At 40.6% G+C, this 18,068-nt stretch overlaps 1 protein-coding gene across 7 annotated transcripts in view; it reads right to left on the reverse strand.

Annotated features, from left to right (window-relative positions):
- Nucleotides 1–4,313: 4,313 nt before the first annotated feature.
- LOC143299223 (ceramide phosphoethanolamine synthase-like) overlaps nucleotides 4,314–18,068 on the reverse strand; it is a 52,363-nt gene continuing 38,608 nt past the window's right edge. For all 7 annotated transcript variants that reach the window (XM_076612418.1, XM_076612417.1, XM_076612419.1 and 4 more), the window contains exons 6-8: nucleotides 15,641–15,763; nucleotides 12,148–12,228; nucleotides 4,314–10,939 (exon numbers count right to left, since the gene is read on the reverse strand). In XM_076612418.1, coding sequence (XP_076468533.1) covers nucleotides 10,916–10,939; nucleotides 12,148–12,228; nucleotides 15,641–15,763 — 228 coding nt within the window. In that variant the 3' untranslated portion in view covers nucleotides 4,314–10,915. The remainder of the gene's footprint in view (nucleotides 10,940–12,147; nucleotides 12,229–15,640; nucleotides 15,764–18,068) is intronic.

The raw sequence follows: 18,068 nt of genomic DNA on the forward strand, positions 1-18,068 counted from the left end.
CTGACCAGCTGTGCTTCATCGAGGTGGACGACAGAGGCTCCGGGGGCACCACCATCCGGCACATCACCAGGGGGTAAGTCGATCAGTACAGGCAGGGTGCATCGTGCACGTGCAGATCGGTTCCTCTCGTCATGCGCTGTTGAGCGGTTTCAGTTTCTCCAGGAGGCGTTACTGCCGTTCGGGCTAATCCATAATTGTAGGCCACACCACATCTGCTGTACGAATGCCTCAGTGAGAGATAGTTTTCAAAATATATGAAGACATGCTCTACAGGCGAGTAGTAAATGTTTGTTTTATCGAAATTTCAAAAGTGGATTTGGTACAGAAAAATATATGTCAAATGCCAGATAATTACGTTATCAGCTTCTTCAGATTTCGAAGTAGTAATCATAAGCTGGAAACAGAAACAGGGAGACACAAAGGCATACCACGAGAGTTACGACTTTGTAAGGTTTGTAACATGTCTGTGATTGGGGATGAGTTTCATTTTATAATGGAATGTCCCAACTATGATCAGTTACGAAATAGATGTGTTCCTAAAAAATATTTCTCCAAATTCGGTTTTTAATTTTTGGAATATGCTCAAAGGAGGCAAAAAAGTCATTTTAGCAGTAAGTTAGATGATTAGATTTGCAAATGTTGCCTAGCTACACTTTTGGAGTTAAAAGACATTTGTGTTTTCTCAACTTTTATGTGACATTGTTGTGTACTTGGAAATGTTTGTTCTGGGCATGAAAAGATTATTTTACAGCAATCATCCATACTCCAATGGGAGTGAAAGGATAATTAAAACTGGAACTTGAACTTGCCTTACCACCAGCATGAACCAAGTCTGCTCCTGTCAACGAGCATGATAAGTTGTTGCTTTTTAAATGAAGTGCGAGAGTTTAGAAATGTAGGAAACTTTTGCTGATGCTAGTCACAAAAGGCTGGTGGTGGTTGATTTTCGGTTTGGTTTTACTAATCATCAGTTTTTTTTCTAATATATTTTTTCCCATCAACCTTATCATGTGCTTAAAAAATTTTTTTTTTTAACCTAATTTGTTTTTAAACGTTTTTATGGTGATGATAATGATTCTTCTTCTCCTTCTTCATATCATTGTTCTTATTCATGTTGTTAATGCACATTTTGTTGTTGTTTGTTTACATGTATACAACACAATAACTAACAACTCTCTGTTTGCCCTCTGCACCCCCAACCCCACCCCTACCAGCTGCATGTCCAGGTCAGAATGTCGGCTCATTCACAACCACCAATGCAACAACGTGGAGACGGCCACTAAAGACGACCCTCTCCATTGCAAGTTCTGCTGCGATGTGAATGGGTGCAACACCCCTCCCCACCTCCTCCCCACCGCTGGCACCGTATTTCCCCACCACTGAGGGGAGCTGGGGCATGGTCAACGCACAGCCCCTTCCGGTTCCGGTTCGGGTTCCTCCTCTGCGTGTAAGTCCTCAGATCTCCTGGCCTTTGCCGTAGACACTAATACATTAAGAGTTGGATGTACATGTCTAATGATGTATTATTAGTTTTTCTACCTTTCCCCTGCTCTGATTTAAGAATATATATATATATATATATATATATATATATATATATATATATAAATCTAAAGGAAAAAAAAGCCTGAATCGATGTATCTCTATGTTGCAAGTTTTGTACCAGACACCCATTCGGACCATAAATCACTGAACTATTTCTTGAAGAGAAATAAAAAGGGGTAAGAAATGAAGGTAAAAAAAAAAAAAAAAAAAAAAAAGAGAATGGAAAAAGAAAAAAAATATATATGAAAAGGTGGGGGTAGGGGGAAGAAAAAAAAAAGACAAAAGGTGAAAAAAGAAGATACAAGAGAGAGAAAAAAATATAATGTGTGAGAGAGAGAGAGGGAAAAAAAGAGAGAAAGGAATAAAGAACAAAAACAGAAAGATGAAGAATACAGAAATATATATCTTTTTAGCTATGCAGGGAAAATGCATACTTGCTCATGATTTTGTGTTGCTTTTTTTTTTTTTTTTTTTTTCAAACTGTGTACAAAGTGATAAGAAAAACAGAAAATAAAGGTCTGCATGTGATCATCCTCTGTGGCTGAGGTTAAGGTTTTGAAAAAGATTAATCTTTCCACATATCCCCCTCACCTGGCTCTCTCTCTCTCTTTCTGTCTCTCTCTCTATATATATCTATATGTGTGTGTCAAGTCAAAATGATCTTTACTGAGCATAAAAGCATAAGCTTATACAGCTTTTTTACATCCTGCCCTCAGAGGAAAAGAAGAATACAAAACAAGGAAGAAATGGGGAAGTGGGCATCGGGAAAGGATAATATAGAAAAAAACGATTACAGGCAACACAAGAAATTCTATTGAAAACAACAAAAACAATACGAATGTAAATAGCAGTATACAAACATATGATACCTACACAATAGGATAATATAGAAATAAACGATTACAGGCAACACACAAGAAATTCTATCGAAAACAACAAGAATGAAAACAATACGAGCGTAAACAGCAATATACATACATATGATACCTACACAATTATGACATGCAAAGTGACATCCTTACATCATTAGCTTATTTCAGGAAGAAAAAAGCGACAACCAGAATGAGAGAGAGAGAAGAAGAAGAAGAGACAGCCAGGTAAACGTAACAGTTGAGAGAGGGAGAAAAGAGAGAGTCTAAGGTTAAAAAAACAGACAGGTATATAGACAGGCAGATACTTGGTGTGGATGTGTGTGTGATTATTATTATTATTATTTTTTGTTCTCCTGACTCTTGCTTGAAACGTCTGGGCAGAGTGGATTCTTTATCTTCATTCATTCATAGTTTGGCTCCATCTGCGATACGTAGACTAGAAATGAGTGTGTGGAGGAGGGGGTAGAGGAGGTGCAAGGTAATGTGTGTGTGTGTGTGTGTGTGTGTTGGAGCTCATGTACGTTTATATGTATTTGACTGTGCTTTCATATGTGCTTGTACAAGTAAGTGTTCATCTCTGTGAGTGTGTGTTTGTGTGTGTGTGTGTGTTTGTGTGCCGTGGAAGCCGCGATACGTAGACTAGAAATGAGTGTGTGGAGGAGGGGGGTAGAGGAGGTGCAAGGTAATGTGTGTGTGTGTGTGTGTGTGTGTGTGTGTGTGTGTGTGTGTTGGAGCTCATGTACGTTTATATGTATTTGACTGTGCTTTCATATCTGTGAAACTGCATGTTTGGTGCATTTCTGTTATGCATGTGTGGGTGTATGTGTGTCTTCATGTTTTACATTTATCCGCTTATTTATCACCATTGTTGTCTTATTTATTTATTTATGTTTTTTTATTATCATTTTATTAGTATTACTAATATTATTACTACTACCTTTTTCTATATTATAATTATTATTTATTTATGCAAGCTTATCTATTATTTATTCCCCCGTTTTTTTTTGTTTTTGTTTTTTTCTCAAGGCCTGACTGAGCGCGTTGGGTTACGCTGCTGGTCAGGCATCTGCTTGGCAGATGTGGTGTAGCGTATATGGTTTTGTCCGAACGCAGTGACGCCTCCTTGAGCTACTGATACTGATTGGCTCCATCAGTGTCAACATTACCTGGGGCAGCTGTTGTGCCATTTTTTTTTCTTCCATGCATTATGAAAATAGTGTTCAAAATGCATCACAGCAAAGAGTTTCAACAAAATATGTATCCAGTTACAGTCTTTTGGTTCTTGTGCCGTAGCTTTTAAGTGTTCAGAAGCTGTCGATAACTCTGTTTCGAGTATGGTTGTCGAAGGGAAATAATCAGCCTGATCACAATTATAGCAGACAAGCGGCATTGTTTCCCTTTACCTGTTTCTCTCTCTCTCTCTCTCTCTCTCTCTCTCTTCCACAACAATAACATTTAACTGTGAAACTCGTGCATGTGCTCAAGTAATAATTGAATCAATCAGTTTCGCAGTCAACGATCATTTCATAAAGATAAATCAGTGATGAACACAATCTGTACCATTTCATCATTATATATATGATAGTCAGTGTCCGACAATGACCATCAGAACAGCAGAGGAGGCAACTGCTGTTCCGACTATTTGGGCTAGAATTTGATTATAGTGGCGAGTGTCTTGCCCAAGTTACATCCCCACTCTCTCGGCCAAGAGGGTTTTAGGACAGTTGGTGTTGGGATGGTTTCCAAAGGCCAACTAGCCCACAAGGCTGCAGCACTAAGAGCCATCTCATCATTAAATCATTCTAAATTTCATATTTTGTCAGAACTTATAGTTGATACCATTCATCCATTCTTTTTGAAAGCAGACAAATAAGCAAAGCAGAACACACCACACACAGAGGCACTGTAAAGCAACCACGACTTTATTGTAAATACATCACACTGACCACATGGTTTCTCTCCTTTCTGTGTAGTGAACCAGTCAGGAAACAAGGAATTTAGTCAGAATTGAACTGACATGACCTGACACTTATTCACAAAGTACTTCTGATAAAATGTCTAAAAATCTTGCACTCTTTTTATCGTACTGTCTCTGGGTAGACATGATCTGATTGTTTAAAAAAAAAAAAATCAAACTGCTCATTTTGCAAATGCAAGTCATTTATATATTACACACAGGCACAAAGAAAATGCAAGTACATAATTATGGGGTATTGTTACCTAGATATCTCTCTCTCTCTCTCACACACACACACACATGTCTGCCTTAATCAGAACCAAACTAACAAAATTTTAAACAATCCAAATAAATGAGCCCAAATTTCATACAGATAAGACCTGATCTTGTGAAATGATGTATAATTCAACATGCTATAAATGATTTATTTCACAGCCTTAACAGTCCACTTTTAACATGCAACAGTGGATGCCTCTCCAACAAAGTTACCATTACATGCAGCAAAAGGAGCAACAAAATAACATACACTGTGCACATCAATATATCCTCGTACATAACAGAATCACTTTTGCCTTTTTTGTGATGATCACACTGAAGGTTGAATCTTTACAAGAAAATGCCAATAATTACAAACAGAAACAGCTGCAAGTTACACTGCAATGGAAGTGTAGTAACACTCAGCGTCATATATCATTTATTTCATAAGGTCAAATCAAGAAGAAAGTCTGTGTGTGTTCTTAAACAATAAAAGAAAAAAGAAAAATGTGATTCTGCATATATATATATATCCACATAAATCATTTTCATAAAAATCAGCCATATAAATACATCAACAAAAATATGTCTTTGAAAGTATCCATCAACACATCCATGGAAACACACAAGGTAATCAGTTCAAGTATAAACAATGGTCAAATAAATTACTCTAAGTCAAGAAACAAGGTTTGATCAATCAAAAATACCACAGCTTTTTCAAATACCAATCTCTACTGCGAGCAAACTTTTATGTTTCTAATGTTTTCTAAAGTTATTCCCCTAAGCATGCATATATTCTGTTTGTCCAGGCCATTTCTTTGTGCTCAAGGGGTATTTTCTACACTAACACCTTGAACACCCACAGTTGCACATATCTCCAAGCAAATCCCGTTAGATATGTAGATTTCTCACTGTGTGAATGTCTCCACAAGTATTCCCTCATTTTCCATACAAGGAAACAGACAGTGTAAAAAAAGTCCTCAGTCCCTATCCCTGAAAATATATCCATGTGCCTAACTCCTAGGTAGGAGGGACATACACACAAAATTAGATGGCTCTACAAAGCTGATCCTATTTTGCCGCATGACCTTGACTTCTTTTCCACAATGCTTCATTCCTTTACTACTTGCTGTCACTGAGAAAATACATCGACATGACCAAAACAAGCTGGGTTGCATAAGTGATCTTAGTTATGCTAAGTTCATTCAGCATTGAGGAATTTTCCTAAGTCTATGCAGATTCCATAGACTTGGGGGAAATCCTTAATGTTAAATAAACCTTGCACTGCCATGCAACTCCAAACAGGTGATAACATTTACACACTTTTTTTTACACACTGAGTCATATCCTGCCTATCTATTAATGGTATAACTAGTTTGAAAAGATTTTTCTCTGAAATGTGAGAAATTTGGACTTCTCTCCTCAGGAAATAAGATGCCGTCATATTCCACTGCCATCTACTTTTTCCCTGAAAGAAATCCATATCATGAAATAGCAAAAGAATAAATCGGGTTGCCTGCTTACTTTTTCCAATAATGATGGAATCATATGATTTATAAGTGGTTCATGTGGACATGGTTACCTTTATGTGCACTTCTGGTTGCAGTCCTTACCAAGCACAGCCACCCTGGTTTTGGCCAGAGAATGAGTAAAAGAATAAAAAAAGCTGTTCACCTACTACCAGTTAACCAGGACTCACCTCCTTGAACAATATAACCGTCACCAAAACAAGATCCAAGCTCTGAACAAACTGACCATATGGCCATCAGCCAATAGGTCATTATACTAAACATTACAGCTATCAGTTAAAGAATGAAGACTTGTCCATTGATTATCAAACTATCACCATATCGCATATAAGAATGTAATGTGCCAGGAAGGCAATACTGTGGTTTTTGTTTGTGGCAAAATCATACCCTGAACTTTATTAGACCATACAATACTCAAGATTGTGGCAGAGAGATATCTTTGGCAATGGGGAATATGTGGACAAATGCTCCTGGTTCTTCCAAACCACAGTGGGATAAAGGGCGCTTCAAACTATATATAACTATGATGGAAACATGGTCAGCCATGTAAAGAGTCACAAGCCAAATAACGCAGGACTAATGTTTAAAAAACAAAAAAACTGTAGTGTTTAGCAAATGAGATTGCAAGCTGGAGGGCATGTTTGTGACGCACCAAAGTATGGCAGTGATTATAGTGCGGTAATAAGATGTCTGCTTGGCTTCTATGATCACAGACCACTGGTTGAGAGAGAGAGAGAGAGTGTGTGTGCGTGTTTGATTATAACTAATATAAGGGAGAGCAAGTGAGAAAGATTGGGTTTTGGAAAACCAACATGCACATTGCAGTACTTCTACTAAAATTCTGAACTCTTGACTGTCCATGAGGCGAGCTCCTTATCTGCAAGGTGGCTGGGGTCTGTGATATACTGGAACTCTTTCCTCCATTCTCCTCACTTGGGCCAATACAACAGTACTTCCATTCTCACTAGTCCTTAAAGCTTGGCCTACAGATCCCATCGCAAAATGCGCAATTCTGGAATAAATCATTAAAAAAAAATTATACAAAAAAAGGATCCTGAACATTACAAAATCATATACAAATGATTACCGTAAAGTTCGGTCTATTGAGCGCACTGGTATAGCCGCACCCACTAAATTTTGGAAAAAATTAAACTTTATACATACATAAGCCGCATCGGTTTATAAGCCGCACTTATTTCTGGTACTGGAACACATCAGTACTGATACTACAGAAAAGCTGTCGATACTGTAGGTCATGAAATAAACACAAGCGGGAACAACACAAAGAAAAGCAAGCGAAAATACTGCTAGTGCCACAAAAAAATAATAAATAAACAAAACGAAAATAAGATCCATAATTTAGGGATAGTCACATTTATTCAACGTCGTCCTGCTCACTGAATCCACTAAAATCTTCGTCTTCAATGTCCGAATTGAAGAGAACCGGCACAGCTTCCTCCGCAATCTTGTCACTGACTTCAGCCTCGCTTGCACTTCATGAACATGAAGGTGGAGGTCGCTGCTGGTTCGTTGCTTGCACTGTCGTCTGCTAGGTCGATCGCCTTCAATTTGAAGGCTGCATCATAGGCATAACGTCACGTTTTCAGCATGATGAGAGTGTACGCTTGAGCAGAGTAGAACTGAATGCTGATCTGAAGGCTTTAAAGTGTGCGGATTTGATTTATAAAATGTGAACAGTTAGCACACTATCCTGAAGCTCATCCAAAAATTCATGGACAGAAATCATGATTTTGGTGATGGTGAGTTGAAGGGCAACTAAGAGTAGACGAAAACATGACACTCCCAGGATAGTTAAAATCCGCAAATAAGCCGCATCATTGTATGAGCCACAGAGGTTGAAGCTGGGGTAAAAAGTCGCGGCTTATAGACCGAACTTTACGGTAACTTGCTTGACAAAAACTAGAAAGTCAACAGCTCACAAACCTGACTCACAAGCTGCAGAGGTCTTCCAGAGGCACTGGTCTCCACAACCGTGTCTGGCAGTTTGCAGGGGAATCCTTCAGCAGGGAATCCCCATCTTAACATGTTCACCACATTAACACTTTACACAGAGACAACAATATCATAGAACACACCAAGAGAATGTAACCTGACCCAATCACATTATAATGACCATCATAATAAAGACAACTGTAACATACATGTTTCACCATCTCTGGAAGGCAGAACCATAGGATGATGACATATCATTCAGGAACATAAAACCCCTTGTCATCCTTTCTACTCGTTCACACAACTTGAACTCACTTGTAACGTGATTCTATCACTTCTTCCTCTGGTAACAAAAACGAATAAATCTTATTTCACAGTAACAACATTTCTCCTTCAGGTCATCCCTGGGGAAAAAACAATTCCTCCCATCACCAAAACATAACAAGAGCTCATGCATCACATGAATCTGCTTGTGCAAACAGGCCAACAGACTGCTGATGCCTCCTCTCACATACACACCAGCAGACAACAGTGTGAGGTCAAATCTCATCGCTGTGAGTCCATATGAGTGTCAGTGAGAGGTGGAGCCTTTGATTACTGACTCATCCCTGATTAAAACTTGTGTGGAAGGATATAACACCCTGACTGCTCCAATGCAGGGACCATTACTTGCTAGGAAACACTGTGTAGTGTAGTACATTAGGTGTCGGAGAACTAAAGATATAGAGTGCTAAAAGACCCTTCAGTGACCAATTAGATGACAAAAAGTCAACCAGCTCAACTTAATCTTGCTGTTCAACTCAGTGGATTACCCTAGGTCTAGCTGTGAGCTCAGGTGAGCTATGTGGATCTGGATATTGACCTCAGTAAGTTCTCCCTGGGTTTTAACATAGGAAGTGACCAATAACTGATACTGATGATCTTTCAGTGCATGCTACATGGATTTTGATGGTACGCTCAGCCCTTTGCACATGTTGATAATGGGCAAAGTGAGGCCTCCCTAGAAAAGACTGATTGCCCAATGGCTTGTGACTAACTCATTATTTATTCCCCCGTTTTTTGGGGGGGGTTTTGTGTTTTTTTTCTCAAGGCCTGACTAAGCGCGTTGGGTTACGCTGCTGGTCAGGAATCTGCTTGGCAGATGTGGTGTAGCGTGTATGGTTTGCCTCCTTGAGCAACTGAAACTGAAACTGAATTGTGACTAACTCATGAACGTCCATCAAATTTGACTCCTGAGTACTGCACATTACAGTCAGCCATGTGGATCACTTGGATCTTCACTGTGATCACTATCTGGACCTGGGAGTATGTTGAGAGGGCAGACAACATGTGATAATTCCAACTTTTCAGACAAAAAGTTGTGGTGGTAGTAATAAAGGGAAGCAGAGGTTACAAACTGTTTACACAGCCTGCTCACACACACAGCACAGGATCCAGCTTTGCAAGGATATTGTGTAAAACGAATGGGGATATGCGGTTATCTAACATCTGCATAATTACACTAACAGCATATCTGATGATACTGCAAAAATGTGTTCTGTGCTGGGAAAACAAGATTCCAGATGGGTATGACATATATTAATCTTGGATAATTCCAACTCTGGCATGGCATCCAGGTGGGAATATCCACCAAAAGTTTGAGCTTTGCAGGGCATTGTCAGTAAGTTGATGGGACATCAAAGGGCTGTGTTGTCCATGTCCTTGTGTGGGGAGACAGAACTGGCTCAGGACTCTCCACACTTAGCAGTGAATATGAAGACATGGGGGGCAAAATTCCGTGTCTGGTATTCACACATACTGCCAGCACATCACAACCACAGAAGGTCATAAATGTGGCAGTTCTGTAACCAGAATGATCAGTCAGAGAGAGTCACTCCTGGCTGTTAACATTACAGATAGACAAGATACTCCTGTCACACATGCCCCAAACACTGACCAGAATATCACTGAAGAGAAAACCATTTGGGGATTATTGCCTGTACATCTATGTATGTTCTTTATCACAAGGAAGTGCATCCATATTCTGACTATCTTGCAGAGTTAATACTTATTTCAGTTTTCTTTTCTTGGCGTACAACACACGGACGCAAGTTACAACTTCACAGGAGATCTAAGAGACCAGCAACCTAATATCGTTCAAAACATACTTCACAAAGCACTCCCAGAACTCTTGATCTTATATGATATACATATAAAAACAGGGCAGACAATCTGAATATATAATTCAAATCTGAAAAATACCAACATACAATTTAAAATGCGTTCATATCTCTTTTTTTTCTTTTGGGACTGGAGATACCCCACAGAGTTAGTTGTGTACAATGACATGTAAAACCAATGTGAGCACTGGCACACCATGTGTAGCACACCATGTGTAGCACACAGTCTGCATCCCATTGTCCTGAGGGCCGGTGCTCACAGAGGGGGGACCTTCCACACGAGGCTGAGGAACAGGAATCACTAGACACAGTTCTGCTGCAGAAGTCCTGACAGCTTTGATGTCAGGACTGACACATTATCTTATCAAGGAGTAACGATTAACACTGTACGTTGTAGTTGGAGAGGGGACTTGCAGGAGGTAATACTGGATGATGGACCACACACCACCCCCTGAATACCCCTGTGTGTAGAGCAGTGCCCTGTTCCTTGTGATCCAAGCCAACCATAACATATGGCTGTTCCAACGTCACTGCTGCGGTGATCCCTGACCCTGTCACTGAGAGTGTTTGTGTGTTGCTGTAGCCACTGTTTGCGGTTGTTCAAAATTGCTGTCCTGTGCAGATGCTGCTCACAACCTGCGCATGCTACATGTGCAGAAGGGTTTGCACCTGAAAACGGCACACACTGTGTCACAGAACTGCATGTCAGTTGGCAAGGTGGTATGATGTAGGTCACATTCATTAACTCACTCCAGATGAATAGGTTTTTTTTTTCCCTTTCTTTTCCCTACAAATGACCCATTTGTTAGGGTTAGGGAAAAAATCACAAAAAATACAAGACACAAAGTAACTGAATGAAACTCACTGTACTTGACCCACTGACCCCTCTCCTCACGTCATGTGAACGCCCACCTCCCTCCCTCTTCACTGCTCTCAGAAACTGAGTCACTATCAGTAACTTCTTGCTGGTAGCTTTCTTCACTGCAGATACTTTATTCAACGTCTTCATCATCCTTGTTGATGTCGAAACCTTCAGTTTGAAGCATTTCAATCACTTCAGCAGTGGTAAAAGCCGCTGTCGTGATCTGTTTGCTCCAAAAATTTCCACTTGTATCACCTGTGATGCCATTTTCGATACGTGTGCAGATTAGCTTGTCGTGTGGGGTCCTGAACTCGCTGTGGAGTGTGTTGTTACGGAATCTCATGAAGAAACTTTCCATTCGACCCTTGACACATTTGCAATGCCTGGTGTAGCTGCGATTGTTATGCTACCCCATGAGGAAAATGTGGAAAAAAATGTAATTGTCGAAACTGCTATAGCGTTCTGTCATCCGGAACGCTACCTTACATTTGGAACATTACAGCGTTCCATCATCTGGAGCGAGTTAATACTGGATGGTTATAACAGGTTGAATAACAGGAAATGATATACACAACTTTGAACTTAATAACTAGGAATAGCATAACAGGCTGTATATGTATACAGGTCAAACAAATAACAGGCATCACTTTAACATATGTAAAAAAAACAGGGAACACTTATATACAAAAAACAGGTAATCATAACAGTCTAACGAGTAACAAAGAATGATAATATAAACAGGTTATAAATTTAGCAGTCATCAAAACAACAGGTAGTCATATTACAGATCAAAAACATCTTCCTAAACCATGCCCCCCAAATTGGTCAGTCAACAACCCACTAACCATTTGAGACAGCGGCATGTCAAATCACTGTGTCAGTCATGTTTATTTCAGAAAATTGTGTGTCAAAAAAGCACTATCAAGGAGTAGCACATCAAAAGCCCTCATGTCAAACAAGAGAGAGAGTGGAGAGGGAGAGAGAGAGAGAGAGTCTGCTCCTGAATATTACTCACATGTCTGATGTACAGCAAGCTGAGCAAATACAGGCCCGTGACAATGGCAAACATTAAGTACTGCACAAAGTTCAAGAATTCCTGGAACACACACGTCAGACAATCATTAATGTCCAGCACTGCAGCACAATGTTTATACTTCTATTCCTGAAACATGCACATAATAACAATAACATACACTAAATCTGCAACCATGCACACAGACACAGACACACACACAATCTGACAGCAAATTGTTTTGAGGTTGAGTGAGAGGATGGTGAGACAAGACCTGACAAGACGAGACAAGACAAAATTATTCATTTCAGAGTAATATTAATAAGCACTGGTTTGCTTTTTCTTTCACCTATACATTACAGTTTCAAGGGACTATCCAAGATAAATAACAACATTTAATCTATATACATGTTTGAACAAGAAACACAAAAATGCAATAACATAATCAAAGAAATATCAAACTTTTCAGGCTTAACCTTCGCTGGCTATCATGGGTCGCACACGACCCAGAAGGGTACAAAAACACAAGTATCTCAGCCAATTCTTAATATTTTTCTACAAAAGTTCAGAAAGGCCAACTTTTGCCAAAAACTGAAAAAAATTCATAAATTAGTTAATGAGTAATAAAAGGTGGCATTTTAACTACACACGGACGCTTGTGTGGGTCGTGTATGACCCATGCTTTTTAAAGAGGAAAAAATGTGGTCACACCTCGAAAGCTCGGGTGGGTCATGCACGACCCATACCTTTTTAATAGTGATTTCAGAAGGTTTAATTTGCAATTAGTGAAGGAAAATAAAGAAGTTTTACTTTCAATAGCCTCACTAGCCAACTACCCCCCACCCCCCTCCCCGCCCCGTCCCTTTCGCCTGTCTTCAGCTATAACCCCCTTCCATCCCAGTCTCTAACAGCATGTACCTCTGTGACTGAATATCTTTAATTGTGCATGTATAGGATGCTATGAGTCATCTCTCTCTCTCTCTCTCTCTCTCTCTGTGTCTCGCTGTCTGTCTCTCTCTCTCTCTCTCTGTGTCTCAGTCTCTCTCTCTCTCTTTCTCAGTCACTCTCTCTCTATCTCTGTGTGCATAAGTAGGGTTTGTATGTATGTGCATGTGGTGTTATGCATTTGTGTGTATGATCAGTTGTTCAGTTGTGTGTGCATGTGTGTGTGTATGTGCGTGTGTGTAAATGCATGAACATGTGTTTCTTCTGAGTGTATGTGTTTGTGTGAGTGTATGTGTTTGTGTGAGTCTCTGTGTGTGTGTGTGCAAGCGCATGTGTGTGTAATCAGATGTTTTGATATGTTTTCTATATTTTGTTATAAGCTCTGGAGGAATGTACAGGTTTTTGTCTCTTTACCAAGTATGGGTCGTGCACAACCCACACAAACTTTGGAGGAATATACAGGTTTTTGTCTCTTTAAAAGATATGGGTCGTGGATGACCCACGTGAGCTTCCGTGTGCAGTCAAAAGCGACAGCGGTATGGGTCGTGGACGACCAACATGAGCTTCCGTGTGTAGTCAAAAGCGACAGCCAGAGAAGGTTAAGACGTTTTTCAAAGATGACTGACGTAATGACTTATATAAATTACATATACATACAATAGTATGTATACACAAGCATAATGAATAAGTAAGTACATAACTATGTAAACCTCCTATGATCAACTATCTAAAGGACAGAAAAGCAGTGTACCTTTTCAACCAGGACCCAATCAGACAAAATAAACTGGGTTACTTAAGATATAAAAACAGAACAAAGCTGACAAACTTCCTCAAAAACAACAACAGCAAAAAACACCAGACATACAGCATACCCCAAAGATCTGACAAGTCTTCACTATTATAACAACGGTCCATAGTCTGTCACTGTTGATCATTTCCAATCTGAACCCGTTAAAATCGAACATGGAGTCCCACAGGGATCTGTTTTAGGCCCAGTGCTCTTCACACTGTACACTGCTCCTCTCGCTGAAATTATCAACCGCCATAATATCAGTCATCATTCTTATGCTGATGACACTCAACTCCAGAAGAGTGATACCCCTGAAAAATTGTTGTCGCTCTTGCAAGAAACATCCAACTGCTTCCTGGACATTCAAAACTGGATGACTCGAAATAAGTTACAATTGAACGCAGACAAAACTGAAGCAATGATCATAGGAACTAAACAAAAACTGTCTTCCATCACAATTGACACAATCAAACTTGGCAGTACATCCATCCCTCTTTCCACGTCAGTCAGGAACCTCGGTGTTGTCCTTGACAATACACTGTCCATGCAAAAATTTATCAGTCAGACATGTCAGTCCTGCTACTGTCAACTGCGACGCATCAGTGCCGTCCGGAAATATCTATCCACTGACGCAAAATCTAGACTTGTCGTTTCTCTCATTCTCTCTCGCCTTGACTACTGTAACTCTTTATTGTCTGGTCTGCCTGCTTCATCCATTCAGCCCCTTCAGCGCATACAAAACTCTGCTGCCCGACTCGTCCTCAGAAAGAAAAGATCTGAGCACATCACTCCTCTTTTGCAACATCTCCACTGGCTCCCTGTCTCACACCGAATAAAGTACAAGATCAGCACTCTATGTTATAGATGCATTCACAAAACTGCCCCTTCCTATCTCTGCGGCTGCCTTCACCTCTACACTCCATCTCGCTCACTACGATCGGCCTTGGATCCACTCTGTTTACGCATACCCAGATTCAAACACTCGACTATTGGCCGCCGTTCTTTCTCTGTTTCTGGACCTTGCGATTGGAATGAACTTCCTTTTTTCGCTTCGTCAAGTCTCCACACTCAGCTCTTTCAAGTCTGGCCTTAAAACCCACCTCTTCCCAAAATAGCCTCCCTTGCCTGCCCTTCCTTGTCTTTAGTTTCTGCAGTATTAGAGTTATGCATGCGTGTGAATGACTGGTGCGAAAGCGCTTTGATTTGTCTCTGCACAAGATCCAGCGCTATATAAATACCATTATTATTATTATTATAAATTCAAACAAGAACAAATTTGATAATTGTCCAAGGCTCCCACTGAGGAAAATCAAAGATCCCTGAAATTCTAGGGGTGGAAGTGGGGGAGGAGGGGGTATCGGGGGGGGGGGGGGGGGGGGGGAGGGAGGAAGGTGGGGGGAACAGGGGGCTGGGAAATTTTTTTAAAATTTACATTCAAAATGGTGCAATATGATGCAAATTAGAGACCATTTATATCAGTTTTCACTTTCACAGTTTACATAGTGTTTCACAGTAACAATACTCCCAGTTATCACTCTGATTCTTAAGCAAATCAGACCTATTCAGTTCAGTTGCCCTTGCAGCTGCCACTTGCTGAAATTTTGTTTTTTGCTGAATTTTTTTCCCCACACTGAATCTCATTTTTACTTTTCACTGAAATCTGCGAATTCGCTGAGAAGTGGGAGCCCTGGTTGTCCTAAAAATAATTCAATAACAACAAAACCCCCATAAAATTCTACACACATGATAACATGCTCTCACCCATATTCTGTCGATGAAGATTGCAACGAGGACATACTGTAGCAGAGCCTGCCCCTCAAACAGCCGCCAGATAAACATGATGAAGATGGTCGTAGCTGAGTGACAGGTGTCAAACTGCAGGGCCTGTCATCACACCACCATCAGCATCATTATCATCATCATATCCACAGAGTCATCAGTGACAATAACATATTACTTTATTAGTTTTCATCATAGCATTTCTGTCACTGAACAAAGTGATTAAATTATCAAGTTGTACTTCCTGTTCTTGGTGTCAGCAATTATCATCAACCTCTGTTTTTTTTCTGATTTCATTCTGATTCATATCATAATTAGTGATATAACTGGTATGATCTATGTATGATCTTCCAGTTTCTGTTGCCATCACTGTTACAGAACATGATAAATTTCTGCCATCCTCACTGTCACTGTCAAAGATGACAGGTCATCATCACCTTCATCATCATCACACAGCATACCCAGTGGTGACCAAGAGCTTGGCTTTTTTTTTTTTTTGGCTTTCAATGTGGGCCAATTATTATCACACACACTGTCATTATCATTGTCACTGCCCAAATCATCAATCATTATTGTTGATGTCATTATGATCATCACCACCTGTTACTATGTCTTTAGAACAGTTGCTGGAAATTTATGTGATGAAATCAATTGTGACTAAGAGATGTGTTATGGACAGAGAAGAGAAACAGAAGATGAAGAAAAACGACAGACAACAGAACAGAATGTGAGAGAAGGGAAGGACAGGATAAGAAGCAAAGTGAAAACAGAGAAAGGAAGTGCAAAGACAAAGGTGGAAAGAAAAAGGTAAGGATAAAGGGAGAAGAGAATAGAAAAGGTACAAAAGAAGAGAGAAAAGGAAAATTATGAAAGAGAAGAGTAATATTCATGTAGAGAACAGAGTAATAGAACAGAATAACAAAGAAAAGATAAGAGAACCAAATAAAAACACCAACAAAAACGGATACGCATAAAAGTTATTGGGGTAACATTTTATTGACAAGCAGCGTGGATATTATCGACACAAGCAGTAACTGCAAGGACAGGAATGACATTCTGCTAAATCCCCAATGTCCCCACAATTTCTATGTGTTTTCTGTATGCACTTCACTCATAAAGCATAGCAGCTGTGTAACGGCACAATGTCTTTTAAGTGCTTACAGGAAGGGAGACATTTGTATAAGCACTACAGGTGAGTGATGCAGCAAGTTTTTCTGCGGGATCAATAGACTGGTCTGTAAAGATCAAGGCTGCCACATGAGAGAAGTGCATCCTCCTGTCCTCCTCACGTGAATGGTCTTCGTTTCTTTTCGCCATGTGCTGTTCCCCATCACACAGACACACCCTGTACAGAAGAGAAGCGGGTGGGGCATCGGTTGCTTTGACTTTCTGAGCACCCAGCATGTGCCTGTCTGTGTCCGTGGGTGAGTGGGTGGGTGTAAGATCACATGCAGAGACGAAGGAATGGTAAGAGGAAGGAGGCTGGGGGTGGGGGGTGGGAGGGCTGGCAGATAAATTGGAGACATGTCCAGAGAGACACAAAGAGAGACAGACAGACAGGCAAAGAGAGAGAAAGAGAGACAGAGTGAGACAAAGACAGAAACAAACAGACAGGAAAAGTCAGGCAGGCGTGGTGAGACAAGGTGATGGAGTGAAGAGCTGTCCCTACCAGAAAGACAAGAGGATAAGACAAAAGGCACGGAAAACCAATACTGAAGATTGACTGAAACCAGATCCCTTCCTCCATACACCCCCCAACCCCCTCCTCTCCTTCTACCCTTCCCACCCCAAGTCACACCCCCCCTTCCCCCTTCACCACCACACCCACCAGTTAAACCTCCCCCCAACTCTCCCAGCCTTCTGACATTCACCACGTTTCACTGGGATTTGGTATCTGCGTGTAGGACAGCGTCGCGAATCAAGCCTTTGCGCACTGACTGAGGATCCATGCATGGTACAAGTTCTGTGCAACTCTGTCGACTGAATGCTTTCCTGCCTGTCCACCTCCTCCACTGCACGCGTACAGGCAATGGCACAACACAGACATAAGAGACATCTAGTCATGATATTCTACATATACGGGCACACCTGTCTGTGTGTGTGTGTGTGTGTGTGTGTGTGTGTGTGTGTGTGTGTGTGTTCGCACTGTGTTGTAGATACAGAGAGAATGTCAACCTGTTCAACGGTCATAGAAAACAGGACATTTGGCATTCTCTGTCCATTTATCACCTTAAATGGCACGTGGCACATGCCATCTCTCTCTCTCTTTCTCTTCCTCTCGACAGGTCTCCCTTACTTCCACCTTTTCCCCTCCCCCTTCTCTCTCAGTAGCAGCAGTTGTTGCGGCAATTCACACGGTTTATAGATCGATGCTGCTGTTGTCATCACAGTCACTGTCCTGTTCATGCCT

This window comes from Babylonia areolata, chromosome 24 (assembly GCF_041734735.1).
Source record: "Babylonia areolata isolate BAREFJ2019XMU chromosome 24, ASM4173473v1, whole genome shotgun sequence".
Classification (NCBI taxonomy): Eukaryota; Metazoa; Mollusca; class Gastropoda; order Neogastropoda; family Buccinidae; genus Babylonia; species Babylonia areolata.